The 15,336-nt window shown below is 45.3% G+C and overlaps 8 protein-coding genes and 1 non-coding gene across 9 annotated transcripts; 4 read left to right on the top strand and 5 right to left on the bottom strand.

Annotated features, from left to right (window-relative positions):
- Positions 1-117: 117 nt before the first annotated feature.
- LOC120895997 (DCN1-like protein 1) lies at positions 118-2,314 on the top strand. The gene is made up of 3 exons (XM_040299777.1): positions 118-269; positions 460-1,044; positions 1,109-2,314. The coding sequence occupies exons 1-3, from the start codon at positions 267-269 to the stop codon at positions 1,496-1,498; spliced, it is 978 nt and encodes a 325-aa protein (XP_040155711.1). The 5' UTR covers positions 118-266; the 3' UTR covers positions 1,499-2,314.
- A 90-nt stretch (positions 2,315-2,404) lies between these two features.
- On the bottom strand, positions 2,405-4,827 carry LOC120895991 (protein RFT1 homolog). The gene is made up of 4 exons (XM_040299770.1): positions 4,507-4,827; positions 4,234-4,442; positions 3,676-4,171; positions 2,405-3,597 (listed from the first exon to the last, which is right to left on the bottom strand). Exons 1-4 carry the CDS (start codon positions 4,564-4,566, stop codon positions 2,659-2,661), a joined length of 1,704 nt encoding a protein of 567 aa, XP_040155704.1. The 5' UTR covers positions 4,567-4,827; the 3' UTR covers positions 2,405-2,658.
- Positions 4,828-4,921: 94 nt separating this feature from the next.
- LOC120895998 lies at positions 4,922-6,920 on the top strand. Its single transcript, XM_040299778.1, has 3 exons — positions 4,922-5,294; positions 5,669-6,226; positions 6,299-6,920. Exons 1-3 carry the CDS (start codon positions 5,178-5,180, stop codon positions 6,536-6,538), a joined length of 915 nt encoding a protein of 304 aa, XP_040155712.1. The 5' UTR covers positions 4,922-5,177; the 3' UTR covers positions 6,539-6,920.
- Positions 6,921-7,073: 153 nt separating this feature from the next.
- On the top strand, positions 7,074-8,833 carry LOC120895993 (zinc finger protein ZPR1). Its single transcript, XM_040299773.1, has 2 exons — positions 7,074-7,310; positions 7,410-8,833. Exons 1-2 carry the CDS (start codon positions 7,200-7,202, stop codon positions 8,733-8,735), a joined length of 1,437 nt encoding a protein of 478 aa, XP_040155707.1. The 5' UTR covers positions 7,074-7,199; the 3' UTR covers positions 8,736-8,833.
- LOC120896002 (dynein light chain 1, axonemal) lies at positions 8,818-9,613 on the bottom strand. The gene is made up of 2 exons (XM_040299783.1): positions 9,356-9,613; positions 8,818-9,275 (listed from the first exon to the last, which is right to left on the bottom strand). Exons 1-2 carry the CDS (start codon positions 9,511-9,513, stop codon positions 8,831-8,833), a joined length of 603 nt encoding a protein of 200 aa, XP_040155717.1. The 5' UTR covers positions 9,514-9,613; the 3' UTR covers positions 8,818-8,830.
- Positions 9,614-9,730: 117 nt separating this feature from the next.
- Trnar-ucg lies at positions 9,731-9,803 on the bottom strand. Its single transcript has one exon. It is a non-coding gene; the product is annotated as a tRNA-Arg (tRNA).
- A 131-nt stretch (positions 9,804-9,934) lies between these two features.
- LOC120895996 (cleavage stimulation factor subunit 2-like) lies at positions 9,935-11,485 on the bottom strand. The gene is made up of 2 exons (XM_040299776.1): positions 11,158-11,485; positions 9,935-11,080 (listed from the first exon to the last, which is right to left on the bottom strand). The coding sequence occupies exons 1-2, from the start codon at positions 11,292-11,294 to the stop codon at positions 10,045-10,047; spliced, it is 1,173 nt and encodes a 390-aa protein (XP_040155710.1). The 5' UTR covers positions 11,295-11,485; the 3' UTR covers positions 9,935-10,044.
- Positions 11,486-11,756: 271 nt separating this feature from the next.
- LOC120895992 (probable tubulin polyglutamylase ttll-15) lies at positions 11,757-13,865 on the bottom strand. Its single transcript, XM_040299771.1, has 2 exons — positions 13,662-13,865; positions 11,757-13,594 (listed from the first exon to the last, which is right to left on the bottom strand). Exons 1-2 carry the CDS (start codon positions 13,692-13,694, stop codon positions 11,993-11,995), a joined length of 1,635 nt encoding a protein of 544 aa, XP_040155705.1. The 5' UTR covers positions 13,695-13,865; the 3' UTR covers positions 11,757-11,992.
- Positions 13,866-14,126: 261 nt separating this feature from the next.
- LOC120895999 (diphthine methyl ester synthase) lies at positions 14,127-15,278 on the top strand. Its single transcript, XM_040299780.1, has 2 exons — positions 14,127-14,368; positions 14,434-15,278. Exons 1-2 carry the CDS (start codon positions 14,234-14,236, stop codon positions 15,157-15,159), a joined length of 861 nt encoding a protein of 286 aa, XP_040155714.1. The 5' UTR covers positions 14,127-14,233; the 3' UTR covers positions 15,160-15,278.
- Positions 15,279-15,336: the final 58 nt, after the last annotated feature.

Genomic DNA, 15,336 nt, shown 5'->3' with positions numbered 1-15,336 from the left:
GAGACTCACGCATCTTCGATGTTTGAACGATTCTCGGTCAAATTTGTAACCACCTCCGTGTATGCAATGCAGGCGTAAATTCCATGCACCGTGTATACGTGTCTTAATCATGTCGATTTTTCAGCTGTCATTATATCGTTCAATTTGGCTTAATGTTTACATTAAGTTCTTCCTGAAAGAAACATTAATAAGCCCGAAAATTAGACAAAACTTGATAAAAACCTACTGCTGCGTGTAACTTGTACCCTCATTCACCGATATAAACTATGGTAAGCGCATTTAAAGTGGCTCAACAGCACGAAAGTACTGTGTAGGTCAAGCAGAAACTGATATGTTTTGGATACTGTTGCACCATACGATCTCTATGTTGAGTGTTACATTGTATTTTTGCTATTTAGAAATTGTGCCAGCTTGTCTGGATCCCTTTCTGTATTGTTTATGCTACCATCTCCTTTGCAGAACAAATTAAAGCTGAATCAAAAGGTGAAGGTAAACAAATTTATCTCGCTAACACAAACCGGAGAGCAGACGGCCATCCGATGTCTGCAGGACAACGAATGGAAGCTCGATCTGTCTTGCGATACCTACTTCCAAAATCCGGATCTGTACTATCGTGAGCTAGACAAAAAGAAAATCGAACAGCTATTTAATGTGTATCGCGATCCGTCGGACCCGAATAAAATCAATTCCGACGGAGTGGAGCGATTTCTGGAGGATCTACACCTAAATCCGGAATCGAAGCTGGTGCTTATCATTGCCTGGCGCTTCAAAGCGGAGGCACAGTGCGAGTTCACACGGAATGAGTTCATCAACGGGTTCTACGATCTGGGTGTGGACAGTATAGAGAAGCTAAAGGAGAAGCTACCGAGGCTCGAGCAGGAACTGAAGGATCCGGGACGGTTCAAAGATTTCTACCAATTCACCTTCAACTATGCAAAGGACCCGGGACAGAAGGGCCTCGATCTGGAAATGGCTATCGCGTACTGGAACATTGTACTTAACGATCGGTTTAAATTTCTCGATCTTTGGTGCAAGTTTTTGGTGGTATGTACAATGCAGCTACCATTTCTAGTGCCAGAAGTGACCGAAATTATGTTTCTTTCGACAGGAAAATCACAAGCGATCAATACCGAAAGATACGTGGAATTTGCTCCTTGACTTTGCCACGTACATTGATGACAGTATGTCCAACTATGACGCCGAAGGAGCATGGCCGGTGCTTATCGATGACTTTGTCGAGTGGTGCCTGAAGCAGAACAAGGTAACTCATCCGTCGGTCATAACATCCACCACGGGCAGCCACGGTGGTGGGGGCGTAGTGTGCAGCCCGCATTCGATGCAGCACGTCCCATCCACCTCGACGATGATGAGTACCGTTCCCGTGCCTGGGGCAGCCACGGCAACATCTACGACAACGACAAGCAACCCGTACGGTGGCAGCCGATCGAGCCCGTACGGTACAGCGGCCGGTAGTACGGCGGCCAATATGTTTTACTAAAACCACGGCAGAACCCGTTAGTCGGTTAGTTGACCACAGTGAGGACAGTTAGTCGATCAGCCAACCAGCCCGTCACAGTCTCTCTTACTTTCCTTCCCTCTGTCCCGCTTCTGTCGGCGTTGCGTATCTACAGCGCATCGAAAAGCGTTGTCCTCAGTAAATGATCTTAACCATTTTATTTTATTTTTTCACACAGCGGCAGGAAATATCGTAGTTGTGTAGTGTTGGTGAAAATGTGGCAGTGCGATAGGGAGTTCTCTTTCATGTCGTACGGGTGGCTGGTTCCTACCCGTACAACTACCTGGAACAGAAACTGTGCAAACCCGCTGGAATCTTTTTTCACGTGCTGCTGTACACGTTTTGCATGTGCATTCATTCCCCCTTGTGCTCCTCAAGGTCTGTTAATATCTGATGGTCAACTAAACCTGTCAGATCGTAAATGAGATATTATCCTAAATCTGTAATGCAGTATGGTGGCAGCGACGTTCTGGTGCGAATTAGTGTTTGATTTGTTTCTCTTCATCATTCTGAAGTTTCTATGCAAAAAAAAAACTGAAGTACTAATATTGCTTTGTTGTATAATATTTAATTTTTTGTAGGTTGCTAGAGTCATGCAAACGCGGCAAATGTCACATTGTACGCCACACGAGGGCATAGCGAACCATTTTTGAAAATAGAACATGAAAAGAATAAGAAAAAAACAGAAGAAACTTTAAGGATATTTTCGAAATTCACCTAGCAGAGCAAAACACTGCATAGTTATTGATTTGAAGAAAATTTAATGAATCACACCAATAATTAAGTTACGAATGTATACATCGTTTGCCATCGCATATTTTCTTTCTCAAAATGTAGATTTCTATCCGAAAAGAGAACCTTTCTTTCCAATCATCTTGTAACAATTGTTAGTTTAAACCTTCGCGGGCGATTTATTATGCGGTATCAATTATGGTACCTATCTACCGTGGTCGTTGTTCGCCGATATGGGCAATTGTTGGTCAATCGAATATGTTCAAGTACTTTTTTGTGCCTTGCATTAGCAGCTTTAAAACGAAAAAAACAAACAAACAAACATTTAGCTTAGTTAGAAGGATTTGCTAAGCATCTACCTGCTAATGTCTTTGGTACGGATTGGAGTAGGAAAATTGTGACGAGAATCATTAATTCACATGAGTTTCGCTTGGCGTCAGACTCTGCTTGCGTGTGCGATATCGTGCCAATCCTGTGCGTAAAAGGTCTCGATTTTCAAAACTCCACGTACCAACGGATAAGCCCGTGCAAAGCGCACCAACTAACAGGTGGCATACAATTGAACGCCCGCTAAAGTATGCCTCCGAGACTTTGCACACTATACCGGAAACTATTAGGACGCTCAGGTACATCGGCCCGGGCAGGGACTTTTGCAACGGGTTCATCCCAATCGATCGGAAGTGCTTGTTGATGTAAAACACGCTATAACTGATCCGGAAGCTCATGTTGCAGCAATTCGCCAGTATAAAGCCAACCGGACCGAACCAATTGGTAAGCTGATAGGACAGCAACAAAAAGGTGACGGAGAAGAAAGCCATATAGTAGTTGTAGGTATCGATCTGTTTGGATGTGTTCGTGGCAAACATGTACCCCTCGGTGATGCCGTTCGGGGCAAGCAGAACGATTGCAAGGCTGTGCCAACGGAGCAGCTGCTCGGGCAGGCCACCTTCAACGAAATCTGCTCCACCGTACAAAAGCAACACCGTGCCGGAGTAGCTCTGCGCAAACACGAACGCCAACAGACCGATCGACGTTACCGTTTTCATTACGTACGCAAGGACGTCCGATGCTTCCTGTACCATTTCGCGCTTCTGCTCCGCCAGCGCCGAATCGCGTGCAATGGTTTGCGTAAAGTAGAAGTAGCTGCTATCTTCAATGGGACGGAAGATGAATCTGGCTGCCAGGCTGCCCATATTATTGACTACATCGTACGTTGCCTGCTCGCTGAATGTCAGCACCGGGCTAACGGACATGACGTACTTTTCACCCTCCGTTAACACTTGCTTCAAGACTCCCTGCTTCGCGAAGCTCAACACGAGCGTTTGTAGATCGGAGTTAAACATAGAGTTCTAGTGAGTGCGGGAAAATGCAAAATAAACGTTAAATTAGAGGAGACTTTGCACAGCAACTTTGCTGAACATACTTACCGGATTTGGTAGCACTCCTGGAAGCATTTGTTTGATCGAAACAAAGGGAAAATCGTCCATATTTTCAAAATGCTGTCCGTACTGGTCACGCAGCACGTACTTGTCGTCAACTTTTTTGAGATCCTTCCGATACTGCAGCAGCTTCGGGATGTAAAAGTAGTAGAAGGCATAGTTTCCGACTATAATTGTGCATGCACTGGTGATTTGTGCAATTCCGAAAGCATATATGGTAATGTCCTTGTTCATCAGCACGATCAAGATGAAGATGAACGATCGTATGAAGATGTGGCCGGTGTCAAGGATGACTTTCAGCTTCACAAAACAAAACACCTGCCCTACGAAGATCGGTGCCTCTGCCGTCATTTCAATGATGCACGAAAATGCTATCGCGAAACAACCGAACCGATACTGCTCGCCGTAGATAGCATCCACTGCCGATAGCCAGTTCAGCCAAATGTATAAGCACGGGAGGGTGAGCGCGAAACATACTGGAACGCTAGCAAGGGAAAAGAAACGTGCATCAGTTCTAGCGTTGTTCCAGGTATGCCGACAACGTACGTGATCCAGAGTTGATTTATCAGCTGAGCCCAACTACATTGCTTATTGTGGCGTGAGCTAAGAGCTGATCGGATGATCGCTTCCTTCGACAGGAAGAGCAGAGTGCTTTCGAGGAGCAGCAGTCGTACGTTCGTGATTCCAAGTACTTCCCGTCCAACGTTCCGCACTATGAATGCGTTGATGGCGAACGTAATACATCGGCATATAATCTGAAATAAAATGAACGAACGAGACGTAACTGGTAAATCTCTAAAATGCACCTGTATTCATTACCTGAAAGACGATACTGAAGGAGGCATTCTGCAAGCTGCTAACAAGAACATTTCGACCCATGGCGAATTAAGTGTTTGTCTGTTTACAACCACCACACAAAACATATAACACATGCAACAATGATGTGAACACTTAGCTTCTAAGGAAGAAATTATGGGGATCGTAATGCTCCGCAGCTCAACTACTGCATCCTGGCCTTGTGAAAAAAGGCCAGTCCTCGGAGCAGAGAACTTCTTGCCACCGGGGAATTATTTATGTTTACCGAGCTTGACTGGGACAGCTGTTTTGTGCCGTGGTCAATTGTTGTGACGTTGGAACCGTTGCGAGCCAGTTTGACAGCTGACAGCACGTTCTACCGCTCGTTTGCTCGCTCGCTCACTCGTTCGTTCAAAACATCTTCGGGCAAGCTCTCTCTCGCCCTCGGTGGTTGTTTGCGTGACAAAGTCGCCGGAGTGCAGTCGTGTATTTTCATCTCAGCATCGCGTTTGTTTTGCAGATAACAGTGATTGTTGATAAAAAGTATCGCACCTAGACCAGCAGTTTGAATCGCCTTACATTATCTATATATTCTATTTTTCAATAAACCTTAAACATCGAGCCTTTGTGTGCGGGATAAAAAGTCTTGCAGCTCACGGCACATACGCGAAGTAGAAGTATACACCGTACGCAAAATGCCCGCAACAGTGCAGAACGTCTCAGGGGATAGTGATAAACATAGCAGTGATACGACGGCTGTTCAATTCTACAACGACCACGTTTTCAGTGCTGGAGGTGATGGAAAAGTAAAGGTAAATATCGTGGCCATACATTCTGCACCATATATGGTTTCTGTTTGCACCGCTTGGCTTCGAGAAAACGATCATTCTCGAAGGCGACAGCGGGGATCTAAAATTAGTTCTTCGTTTCTGAGACATGCACTTCCGATCGCCGTCATCTGTGATGCGCCAAGCGCTTTGTACGAATGAAAGAATGTAAGAGTTACAGCTATTAATGAAACTCTGCGAGATTTTGGAGATAGCGCTTATCAATCGAATGCACGTCCTTTTATCTTTACATTACCCTCCACATGTTACATTCAATGAAAAGAGGACAACAGCAAGCTTAGCCAACAGTCGTCGGCCTGCTATAACCGATGCTTATTCATAATTTTCCAATTTTACAGGTATGGACTAAAGATTTACGACTGGTCAAAGAGCTTACGCCTCATGAGGCTTACATTTATGCGATGGTAATCGATTCGAAAGGCCAGCTCTATACCAGCAGCTGCGACGGTACGATCAAGTGCCTTACGAGCCCGCTCACCAGTGACGACTGTAAGGAACTGCTCAAATGCAAGGATGAGATCGAATGTCTGTTCGTCGATCCGAAGGATAATCTGTACAGCGGCGACGATAAGGGCATCATTACGATGTGGATCGATCAACGCATCAAGTATAAGTTCAATGTGGTCGAGCAGGTACGCTCGATGGCCATACAGAAGAACATAATATACTCGATTCGAGATAACGATCTGACCGTGACGGAAATCATCGAAGGATCCGCTTCGGGTCGCTTCATGACGAAGGCGTCCATCCCCGGCAGATGCCCGGTGCGGCTGTGCGGCGGTTGTACTGAGGATGGAGTTTACCAAAATGTAGCTATACTCACGCGAGATGGGTTGGGTATCACGATGATTCGAAATAGCAAACAGGAACAGTATCCTGTAACATGGACCAAAGAGGTAAGTGGTATGGTTACTGTTGTAGTAAAAGAAAAAAAATGTAATCATCGACTTGGTTTCGGTACTTTCCAGAATGCCCATAACATGATAATCAATGCCATGGCGGCGAAGGATGAGTACCTGTACACTGCAGGCTACGGCGGTATAATCAAGCAGTGGTCAGAGCTGGATGCTAAACAACCGAAACTGACCGGCGAAGTTGTAGTTGGTTCTAATGGCATTTGCATTAACGCTGTCGCTATGGGCGCGGACAAAACACACTTGTATGCCGGATGTAGCGACGGAACATTGCAGCTCGTAGCATTCGACTAAAGCTTCCCCGTCGAGCGATGCCATTTGGTGTGCATTTCATCCGTTTAGCGTCGAGATGGCTTGTGCCATCGGAATGCGAAAACGTAGTCAAGCTGGTTGGGTATATGCTTGCCTATTAATTGCCACCTACCTACTCGAACCTATTGCCGGTCGTAAGCTAGTCGAGCAGCCTTGTCGATGTCGGCGATTGCTAAACAATGAACCGATAGGTCGCTTCCAAAAGTAAAGCGTGTATAGTTTTTCCTGCATTAATTTATCGTTTACCCAGGGGAGCCAAAGAAATCATGTACTAGAAAGCAAAAGGTACCAAAGTTCAAACGGTTTGCGGTGGAAATGTTTGCAAAATAAATACAAACTGATAAATGCCATTTTTAAAAGCGAATCCAAAGTGTATTCTTCGTTTAGTAAACCAACGATTGTCCCATTTCGTTCGTCATGTTGATCTGCTAAAAAGGCCTATTGTAATAATCACACCGTTTTCTGTGTAAACCTTTTGATTTGGTTTTGAGCAAACGTCAAATAAACTGACAACATGCAATTGTTTGTATTTTTTCTACAGCAATCGCCGCACTGGCCGTGTGGTCTGGAAGAGAAGCGATTTTTCGAGAATTATTATCCAGTGTTTTGAACTTCATTCAACCTCATCCAACTGCACTCCGCAATGGAAACTATAGCAGAGCAGAGTGATGTTTTTCCGAAGCTGAACGTCGAGGAAGAGCCCGAGCTAAGTGCTACTGAAGTGGAATCCATGTGCATGAACTGCCACGAAAATGTAAGATGACCGGGAGCACACACACACTAAAGTTGGGTTAAGGCGGAGCAATCATTCGCGGTAGTTGAGGTATTACTTTGAATCTCCTTCTCATTTCAGGGCACTACGCGTTTGCTCCTCACCCAGATCCCTTTCTACAAGGAGGTGGTGATAATGTCGTTTTCCTGTGACCACTGCGGGTATGAGAATAACGAAATTCAACCTGGTGGTGAAATTGCACCGAAAGGTATCGAATTCCGTACCGAGATTGTGACGCCCCGTGACCTGAACAGGCGTGTGGTGAAGTCGGACTTTTCGTGCATACGCATTGAGGAACTTGATTTTGAAATTCCGGCTCAATCGCAGAAGGGTGAGGTAACAACGGTGGAGGGTATCATCGATCGTGTGGTTCGAGGGCTGGACCAGGATCAGCCCGTCCGTCGGATACAGCATCCGGAAGCGGCGGAACAGATTGATGCATTTATCAGCAACTTGCAGAAGCTGAAAGAATTGGAACGACCTTTCACTCTGACGTTAACGGACATTTCGGGCAACAGTTTTGTGGAAAATCCTAACGCTCCGCAAAAGGATCTGGCTACAACGATATCGTACTTTCAGCGGACGAAAGAACAAAACCATATGTTGGGCATTTTCGCGCATGACGAAGTTGCCGATAAACCGAGCAATGATGCGGTGGAGGAATCCGTCAAGCTTGAATCGGTGCCAGAGGAGGTGGACAGTCTGTTGAAACCAATTCGCGAAGGTGCCTGGCCACTGGAGGAGCTCCAGGGTGAGGTGCTGCAGTTTCAGACGCACTGTCCCGAGTGTGCTGCCGCGTGCGATACGAACATGAAGGTGACAACGATTCCCCATTTCAAGGAGGTAGTGATCATGGCCACGGTTTGCGACAATTGTGGTTTGCGCACGAACGAGGTGAAACCGGGCGGGGGCATTGAAGAGCAGGGCGTGAAAATCGAAGTAAGCGTACGTGGTAGGATCGATTTTGCGCGTGACGTACTGAAATCGGAATCCTGCAGCTTGCATATTCGCGAGCTGGAGTGCGAGGTCGGTGCCGGTGCGCTGGGTGGAAGGTTTACCACGATCGAGGGCCTATTGACAGCGATGCGTGAGCAGCTGGTGGAAAGTACCGGCATGTTTATGGATTCGAATGACGCAGAAACGAAAGAGCGAATGGATAAGTTCTTTGGCGAACTGGACGCGGCTATCGCTGGCGACAAACCGCTGACGATAGTGATGGATGATCCCACTGGCAACAGCTACGTGCAGTCACTAAACGATGATGGTACACCCGATACGGCATTGCGGATCATTCGGTACCATCGATCATACGATCAAAACGAGGAGTTGGGTTTGAACGACATGAAAACGGAAAACTACGGTGAAGAAGCAAAGACAGAAGAAGCGGATAAGAAGGAGAACTGCTGAACGAGGTCTTACAGAATCGTAATACATAACGCGTGGTAATAATTGTAAAGTGGGTGGTTTTATTGAAGAATAATAAAACACAAATAATGCGCTGCTTATTTCTCCGGCTGTCCAACGCCTTGCTGGTTCTGCGACTCAGCGTCCTCACGAATAACCGTTTCACCGTCGAGTTTTTTCAGCGGAAGCAACCGTTTGCTTGCCTCCGCCCGCCAAATGCTCTCTTCCATCGACTCCACCAGTGGATTGCCGGCAAAGAGCAAGTCTTCCAGCATGGGTAAATCGGCCAGACGGTTGAACTCGACCCAATCTTTGACCAGATTGTTGCTCATGTAGAGCACCTTCAACCTCTTGAGCACACTGATGCCTTTCAGTTTTTCGATTAGGTTGTAGCTAATCCAGAGTTCTTCCAGCGTATCACTGACTCCTTCAAGGCCGGAAATCGCTTTGATGTAATTGCGTCCCAGTGAAAGCACCCGTAGGTTCTTCATGCCGCTCAGTCCATAGATTTTGTCAATCATATTGGTGGATAGCGATAATTTTCTATCGAATAAAACAAGCAAATTGTGGCGCATCTGATTGTATCGTTTAGGTAGCATTGAATAGAAACATTATATACTCACTGGCATGCCGTCAGCGTTGAGAAGGTGGTATCCATTTTTTCTATTGGAGGCCACTGGAAGCAGAGGTCAATCTCTTTCTCATCGCATGAATTTGTTTTAGTACGATCTTCGAGTCGTTTGAGAGCTTCTTTGATGGTGGTAGCTTTGGCTATTGCCATTTTGTAAAGTAATTGTAAAAGATGTTAGTAAAATAATACAGTTCTGATGAAAGCGCACGTTCTCGAAACAAGTGGAAAAAGAAATGGGGCAGCAACAAACAAACCAATATCAATAATAACAAAGACCGGTAACCATGGAGAGAAAGAGACGACAGCAGCTATCGCACCCTCGTAGTTCACATGGCAACAAAACAAAACAAAAAAGCTTCTCGCTCAGCGACCGTGACAGGACTCGAACCTGCAATCTTCGGATCCGAAGTCCGACGCCTTCTCCATTAGGCCACACGGCCACGCTGGAGGAAGGGCAAAATTTATCCTATATTAATGCATTCTCCATTTCTATCGCACTTTCGTGGACGACTTTCACAGCCAACTATTTTGGATATTCGGGATATGGAAGTCATGGAAAAAACGGCTGTTGTATTATGTTTCGGAGACGTTTGCATATTTTATTAGTCTCATGGTGTTCGGACAAAGTTTGTCTAAATATAAACCACGCACGTCGGTCAGAATGTTAAATATCAAGACAATTCATCTAATTTGTGTGCTTCGAACTATTTGTTCCTTCAGCACAAGGATACTGTTCCGTTGCTCCGGGGGCAACAGGTTGATCTGTTCGTCGGAAAGCTGCAATACTTGCATGATTAGTGCTGCCTTCTCTTGGTCTGTGGCATCGCTCGGAAGAGGATCCAAGTTCAACCCGGACGATGCAGCGGACAGCGATGCAGCACTAGGCACCATTGGTCGACCGGTTCCTCCCGACGGTAGTTGGTTTGCATTCGATCCAAAATGAGCAGCACCAGCGTTCATCAAACGTGGATCCTTACCCATACGCGGATCGACAGGGCGCTGTCTCGGATCGGTTGGAAAGGGAGCTGCGTTTTGTTGGGGAGGCTGCGCAGGCCTTTGTCCTGTTTGGTTACTGGCCGAAAAACGGTTCCGGGGATCGTAATCGTTTGCGCCCGATGCAGCTTGGCGTCCGAGCCGAGGGTCAACGTTCGGGCGAAAGCTTTCAGCATTGCCATTATTGGCACCATACTGCGGCATAAATTGACCTGCGTTTCCCTGCATCCCACCTTGAGGTTGGTTTCCCTGGAATGGCTCGCTGAAGCCAGGTGCAGATTGCGACTTGTACAGGAAGGAATATGCTGCAGCCGGATCAATTGCCTTCGTAAGCACCTGCACCTGAAGCAGTGCGTATGCCAGCTGGGGATTTTGGACAAGCATGTGACGCGCTTCAAAGGGGTTAGTTTGCACCAACTGCTTCATTTGCAACATCAGTTCATGCAAACGTTCCGGTGGGAGGCTACTGACATGCTTAGTAATCACTTCCGGGGCATGCTGCGGCGAGCAGTGCTCACCATACGGACTCTCAGCTCGGTTCACATGTAGCAATGCAGCCATCTCCATGCGTGATTTTTCCGTGCAAGCATTGTCCACACGAAGCGGCCGCCCTCCGAACACGTACCCATTTAAGTTGCGCATCGCACTAAGCGCCGTCTCTTTGTCCTTGTATTCGCAAAAGCCATAGCCTTTCGGTTTCCCTGTTTCGCGATCGTAGACCAACCTAAAAAGTTCAGTAAACAATTAGACAACATTTCGGTGTACGCTGGGGGATTCAGACAGCAGCCGGCATCTACTCACTTCATGGATAGCACCAAGCCGACCTCGCAGAATATTTCCTTCAGCGCTTCCTCGGTTGCATCGTACGGAATATTTCCCACGAACACCGATCGCATCGACTTATCCATAATGCCCGGATCATGGTTACGGTCGCCCATTTTCGATTAATTCACTTAAATAATAGATAAACACTTTGCAGATGATCTAAATGCGAGAAGACGGGGGATTATTTTGATCTAGATGCCATGCATTCGAGAGGCTCTATCACCAAGAACGATTTGACATTTTGATAGTTGACACAAGCGTCCTATGACTGTCACGCATTAGTTTTGTTTTGTTTTATTTCTTTTGCTTGCTTGTTGCCGAACTGCAAATAGAAACAAATCACAATGCTTTATAGAACAAAATAAGAATAAAAATGAAAATGAAATAAAAACGATAACTGAATGTTTATAAATTGTTGGTTCATTTGTGAAGAACTTTTGAAATCGTTATAAGTTATACACAATTAAAAAGGCAACAAGACTCGGAGCTTTTCTAAACCGTCCGAATATTAAAATCATTTTTTAACCATTTTCGACTATCTTGTGTGAACCGAAATGTCTACATATTCATCTGTATTTTCGTTACGTTAACACTTTATTTAAATTTGAAATCTAAACTAATATCGTCACAACGATGTATGAGCTACACTCTTTAAAAGTTACTTAATTAAGATGAAGTTTTTTGCTAGAGCGATAAAATTGTTAAAAAGAAATGTTGTTTAAAATATAAATTATGATGCATTTGTCCTAATGAATATATCTTCCCTTGCGGCAACCAGCACCTTTGAAGTTGTAAAGACTTACACTACACACTAACAGTAAGATTGATCCACCTTACATTTTTCTTCAAACCATTTCGACATGAACTGATTTTTCGCAGAAAGCAATTCGTAATCAACCCTATGCTGGTCCAATTTTGGCACCGGAAAAATCAGTTTCATATCACCGCGATTCATGTGCTCACGGTAGGCACGCTGCAGATCATCGATATCCTGCTCCTCCAAACACGTACTGCAGAGCTGACACTCCACCGGAGCACAGGATTCCGTACAGGGCAGTTCGGAGCATAGGTTGGCGGCCGTGGCAAGATTCTTCAACGAGGTCAGCATTGCTTCCGTATCTAGGGGCTGTTTGCGGAATGAATCTCGCTGAATGCTCGCTCCAACACCGACGAGTTGAAATAGATTATAAATGACCTGTTCATACAGAAGCCGGTTCGGTTTGAAATGAGCCGAAGAAAGATTGGGGCTCATGTTGGCCTCCATAAGGTGCACCTTCAGCTTATTGTCAACTACCAAATCGAAGCGCATCATCTCGAAAAAGTTTCGCTTGTAAGCGTACCGTGATAGCAGCCCGGTAAATAAGGGTTCCTTCTTGAGAATCAACAATCGTATAGCATCCTCCACCTGCTCCCATATTGTGGTGGGATCGCGTCCCGTGCTTCTGACGTATGCATCGAACGAATCTTTCATCCCAAATCCATACTTTGTGTAGTACGGTTTCAGGGAAGGCACTTCCCACGTCGGTAGATAGTCATCACCCACAATGTACTTGTCCACATCGGAGGCATTGAATGGGTGGTAAGGCACGGGACAGTAGCGGAACAATATGTCCCCTTTGTAGATGTACACCCGTAGTGGATCGATCGATGTTATCACAGTATACACTCCTATGTCGAATTTGTATCCATCCACCAGCAGTGGATCGTCAATAAACTCTTGAATAAAGGTATCGTTGTTGCTGAAATCGATCTCGTCGGTTCTCTTGATCTGTATATGGCGATGCTGGTTATGCTTTTGTACAAACTGTTTGTTTGGATTGGTCTTGGCGTATTCTCTAAATTGGGTCATTTCGGCAGGCAGTTTGAATGCCGCCGGAATGTACTGCAGTTTCGTTGTGGAAAGATCCACCTTGTTTGTAATGTATCCGGAGCCAGGGAAATGGTTCACCAATTGATGACGCTTCATGCGCTGCAGGTTAAGCTTACGGAAGGGATAATCGTGCGCCCAAAGCAGATCCCAGTCGGTCGTATCGTTGCTGGTTTGATCGATGCCCAAACGTTGCAGTACATTGTGCACATGCAGCAGGTGACCTCCAGTGGGATTACGTCCAAACACCCAATACTTAGGGCGTGACTCGTGCGAAACAACTTTCTTCTCCACCAACTGTACCTCTGGCTTACAGTGTTGCCTTGGCAACTGCAAGTTTAGGAGAGACTTGAGCGAATCATTAGGAAGACATTGTACTAGTACCACGGCAGCCACAGTCACCACGATGAATAAAATCTGTCCCGATGTCGTACGCAAATCGAACAAACTTGCTCGATCTTCCTGCAAACGCCTATGGTTAACCGATGAGGATGGTTTTGCGTTTAACGAGTTGGCGCCGTCCTCTGCTTTGGAACGATCATCCGTCTACAATAATAGTTTGTCTTCCATTAAATTTACCGGATCTACAAATGTATCACCATAATCAAATTACCTTCTTTGTGCCCTCTTTCCGTTTGTCAGTCATAATTGGTATGCAATGCACATGCCAGTTCGCCAACAAAATACCCCTCGATCACCTCACGATCACTTCACGATTGTACTGAAACTAGACTGAATTGTACATTCTCATCTAGACAACATTTTTGGGTTCGTCGCTTGTAGATAGAGCAATCACCTTTGCAGTGAAATCTGATCAGTGCTTCCTAATCAGCATATCGAAGGAAATTGATTTAAATTTATGAATTTATATTTATAATTTTATTAACTGGGATGTTAATGGTGTGAATTAAAAACAAGAATAAGGCTATTTAGCTGTTATATTACGCAGATTTTGAAGATTAAATTTGTTTAAAAAAAAGATAAATTATGTATGTGATTCCTTGTTTTGACGACCACTGATACTTGCTTCTCGCGACCAGACCCGAAATGACAGTGATGATTTGTTTACGTACGTCGGCTGTCACTGAAAGCATGCCTGTTTGTTTGGGGTTTGCCGGTAGATCGCCAGTACGATAGAAACGAAGCATTTTCTGCACAAAATCAATATTTTACGAATATTTTAAAATGTTTTACATTATTGGACTTGGTCTTGGTGATCCGGAGGACATCACCGTGAAAGGGCTGAACATAATCAAACAGTGCGAACGCGTTTATTTAGAATCGTACACGTCGGTGCTGTGCTGTGGACAGGAGAAATTGGTAAATATAAATCATGCTGCTTTACGAGCTAAATTTTTGGTAATAAAAGCTCATTGCTTTCGCAGGAAGAATTCTACGGCAGAAAACTCATTCTAGCTGATCGAGAAATGGTCGAGCAACGGGCCGATGACATCTTGGAGGGAGCCGAAAGTGTATCGGTAGCGTTCTTGGTCGTCGGTGATCCGTTTGGCGCTACCACGCACACCGACCTGATGCTTCGAGCGAAGGAAAAAGGCATCAAAACATCGATCGTTCACAATGCTTCAATTATGAATGCCGTGGGTTGCTGTGGACTGCAGTTGTATCATTTCGGTGAAACTGTGTCCATTCCATACTGGGACGATAGCTGGAAGCCGGACAGTTTTTACGATAAAATCGTTGCCAATCTGAAACACGGACTGCACACGCTATGCCTTTTAGATATCAAAGTAAAGGAACCAACGTTAGAATCGTTGATGAAGAAAAAGCGCGAATACATGCCGCCACGGTTTATGTCCGTTAGCGAAGCGGCAGACCAGTTGCTGCAGATTGTCGCCAAGAAGTCGGATGCAGAAGCTGGCGTTCAGCCTGACCAGCAAAACGAACACGGGCTAAGCGAAAACACGCTTATTGTCGGTCTTGCGCGAGTGGGCCATGACACACAGCAAATTCTAGCATGTTCGCTTAGCGAAATGAGAAACGTCGACCTAGGACCACCGTTACATTCGCTTATCATTCCCAATGGGCAGCTTCATCCGTTGGAAATGGAATTTCTGCAGCAGTTCGCCGAACTAAAGCAACAAATATTGTGAATCATCGCGATGGTTTTTTGAAATGTAACAAAATGCCGCGTCATTTCCGCTTTGTGGAACAGTTGTTGGAAAATAAAAAGAAAAAAAGTCTATGTAAATAGCTACGTACGTAAAAGCTACATAAGCCATTTACCATTTCATGCTGTGGTTTTACGGGTCTGTCGGGCAACAAAAAGT

This window comes from Anopheles arabiensis, chromosome 2 (assembly GCF_016920715.1).
Source record: "Anopheles arabiensis isolate DONGOLA chromosome 2, AaraD3, whole genome shotgun sequence".
NCBI lineage: Eukaryota > Metazoa > Arthropoda > Insecta > Diptera > Culicidae > Anopheles > Anopheles arabiensis.
The sequence above is the reverse complement of the archived record's forward strand: the minus strand, read 5'-3'. Positions and strand labels throughout refer to the sequence as shown.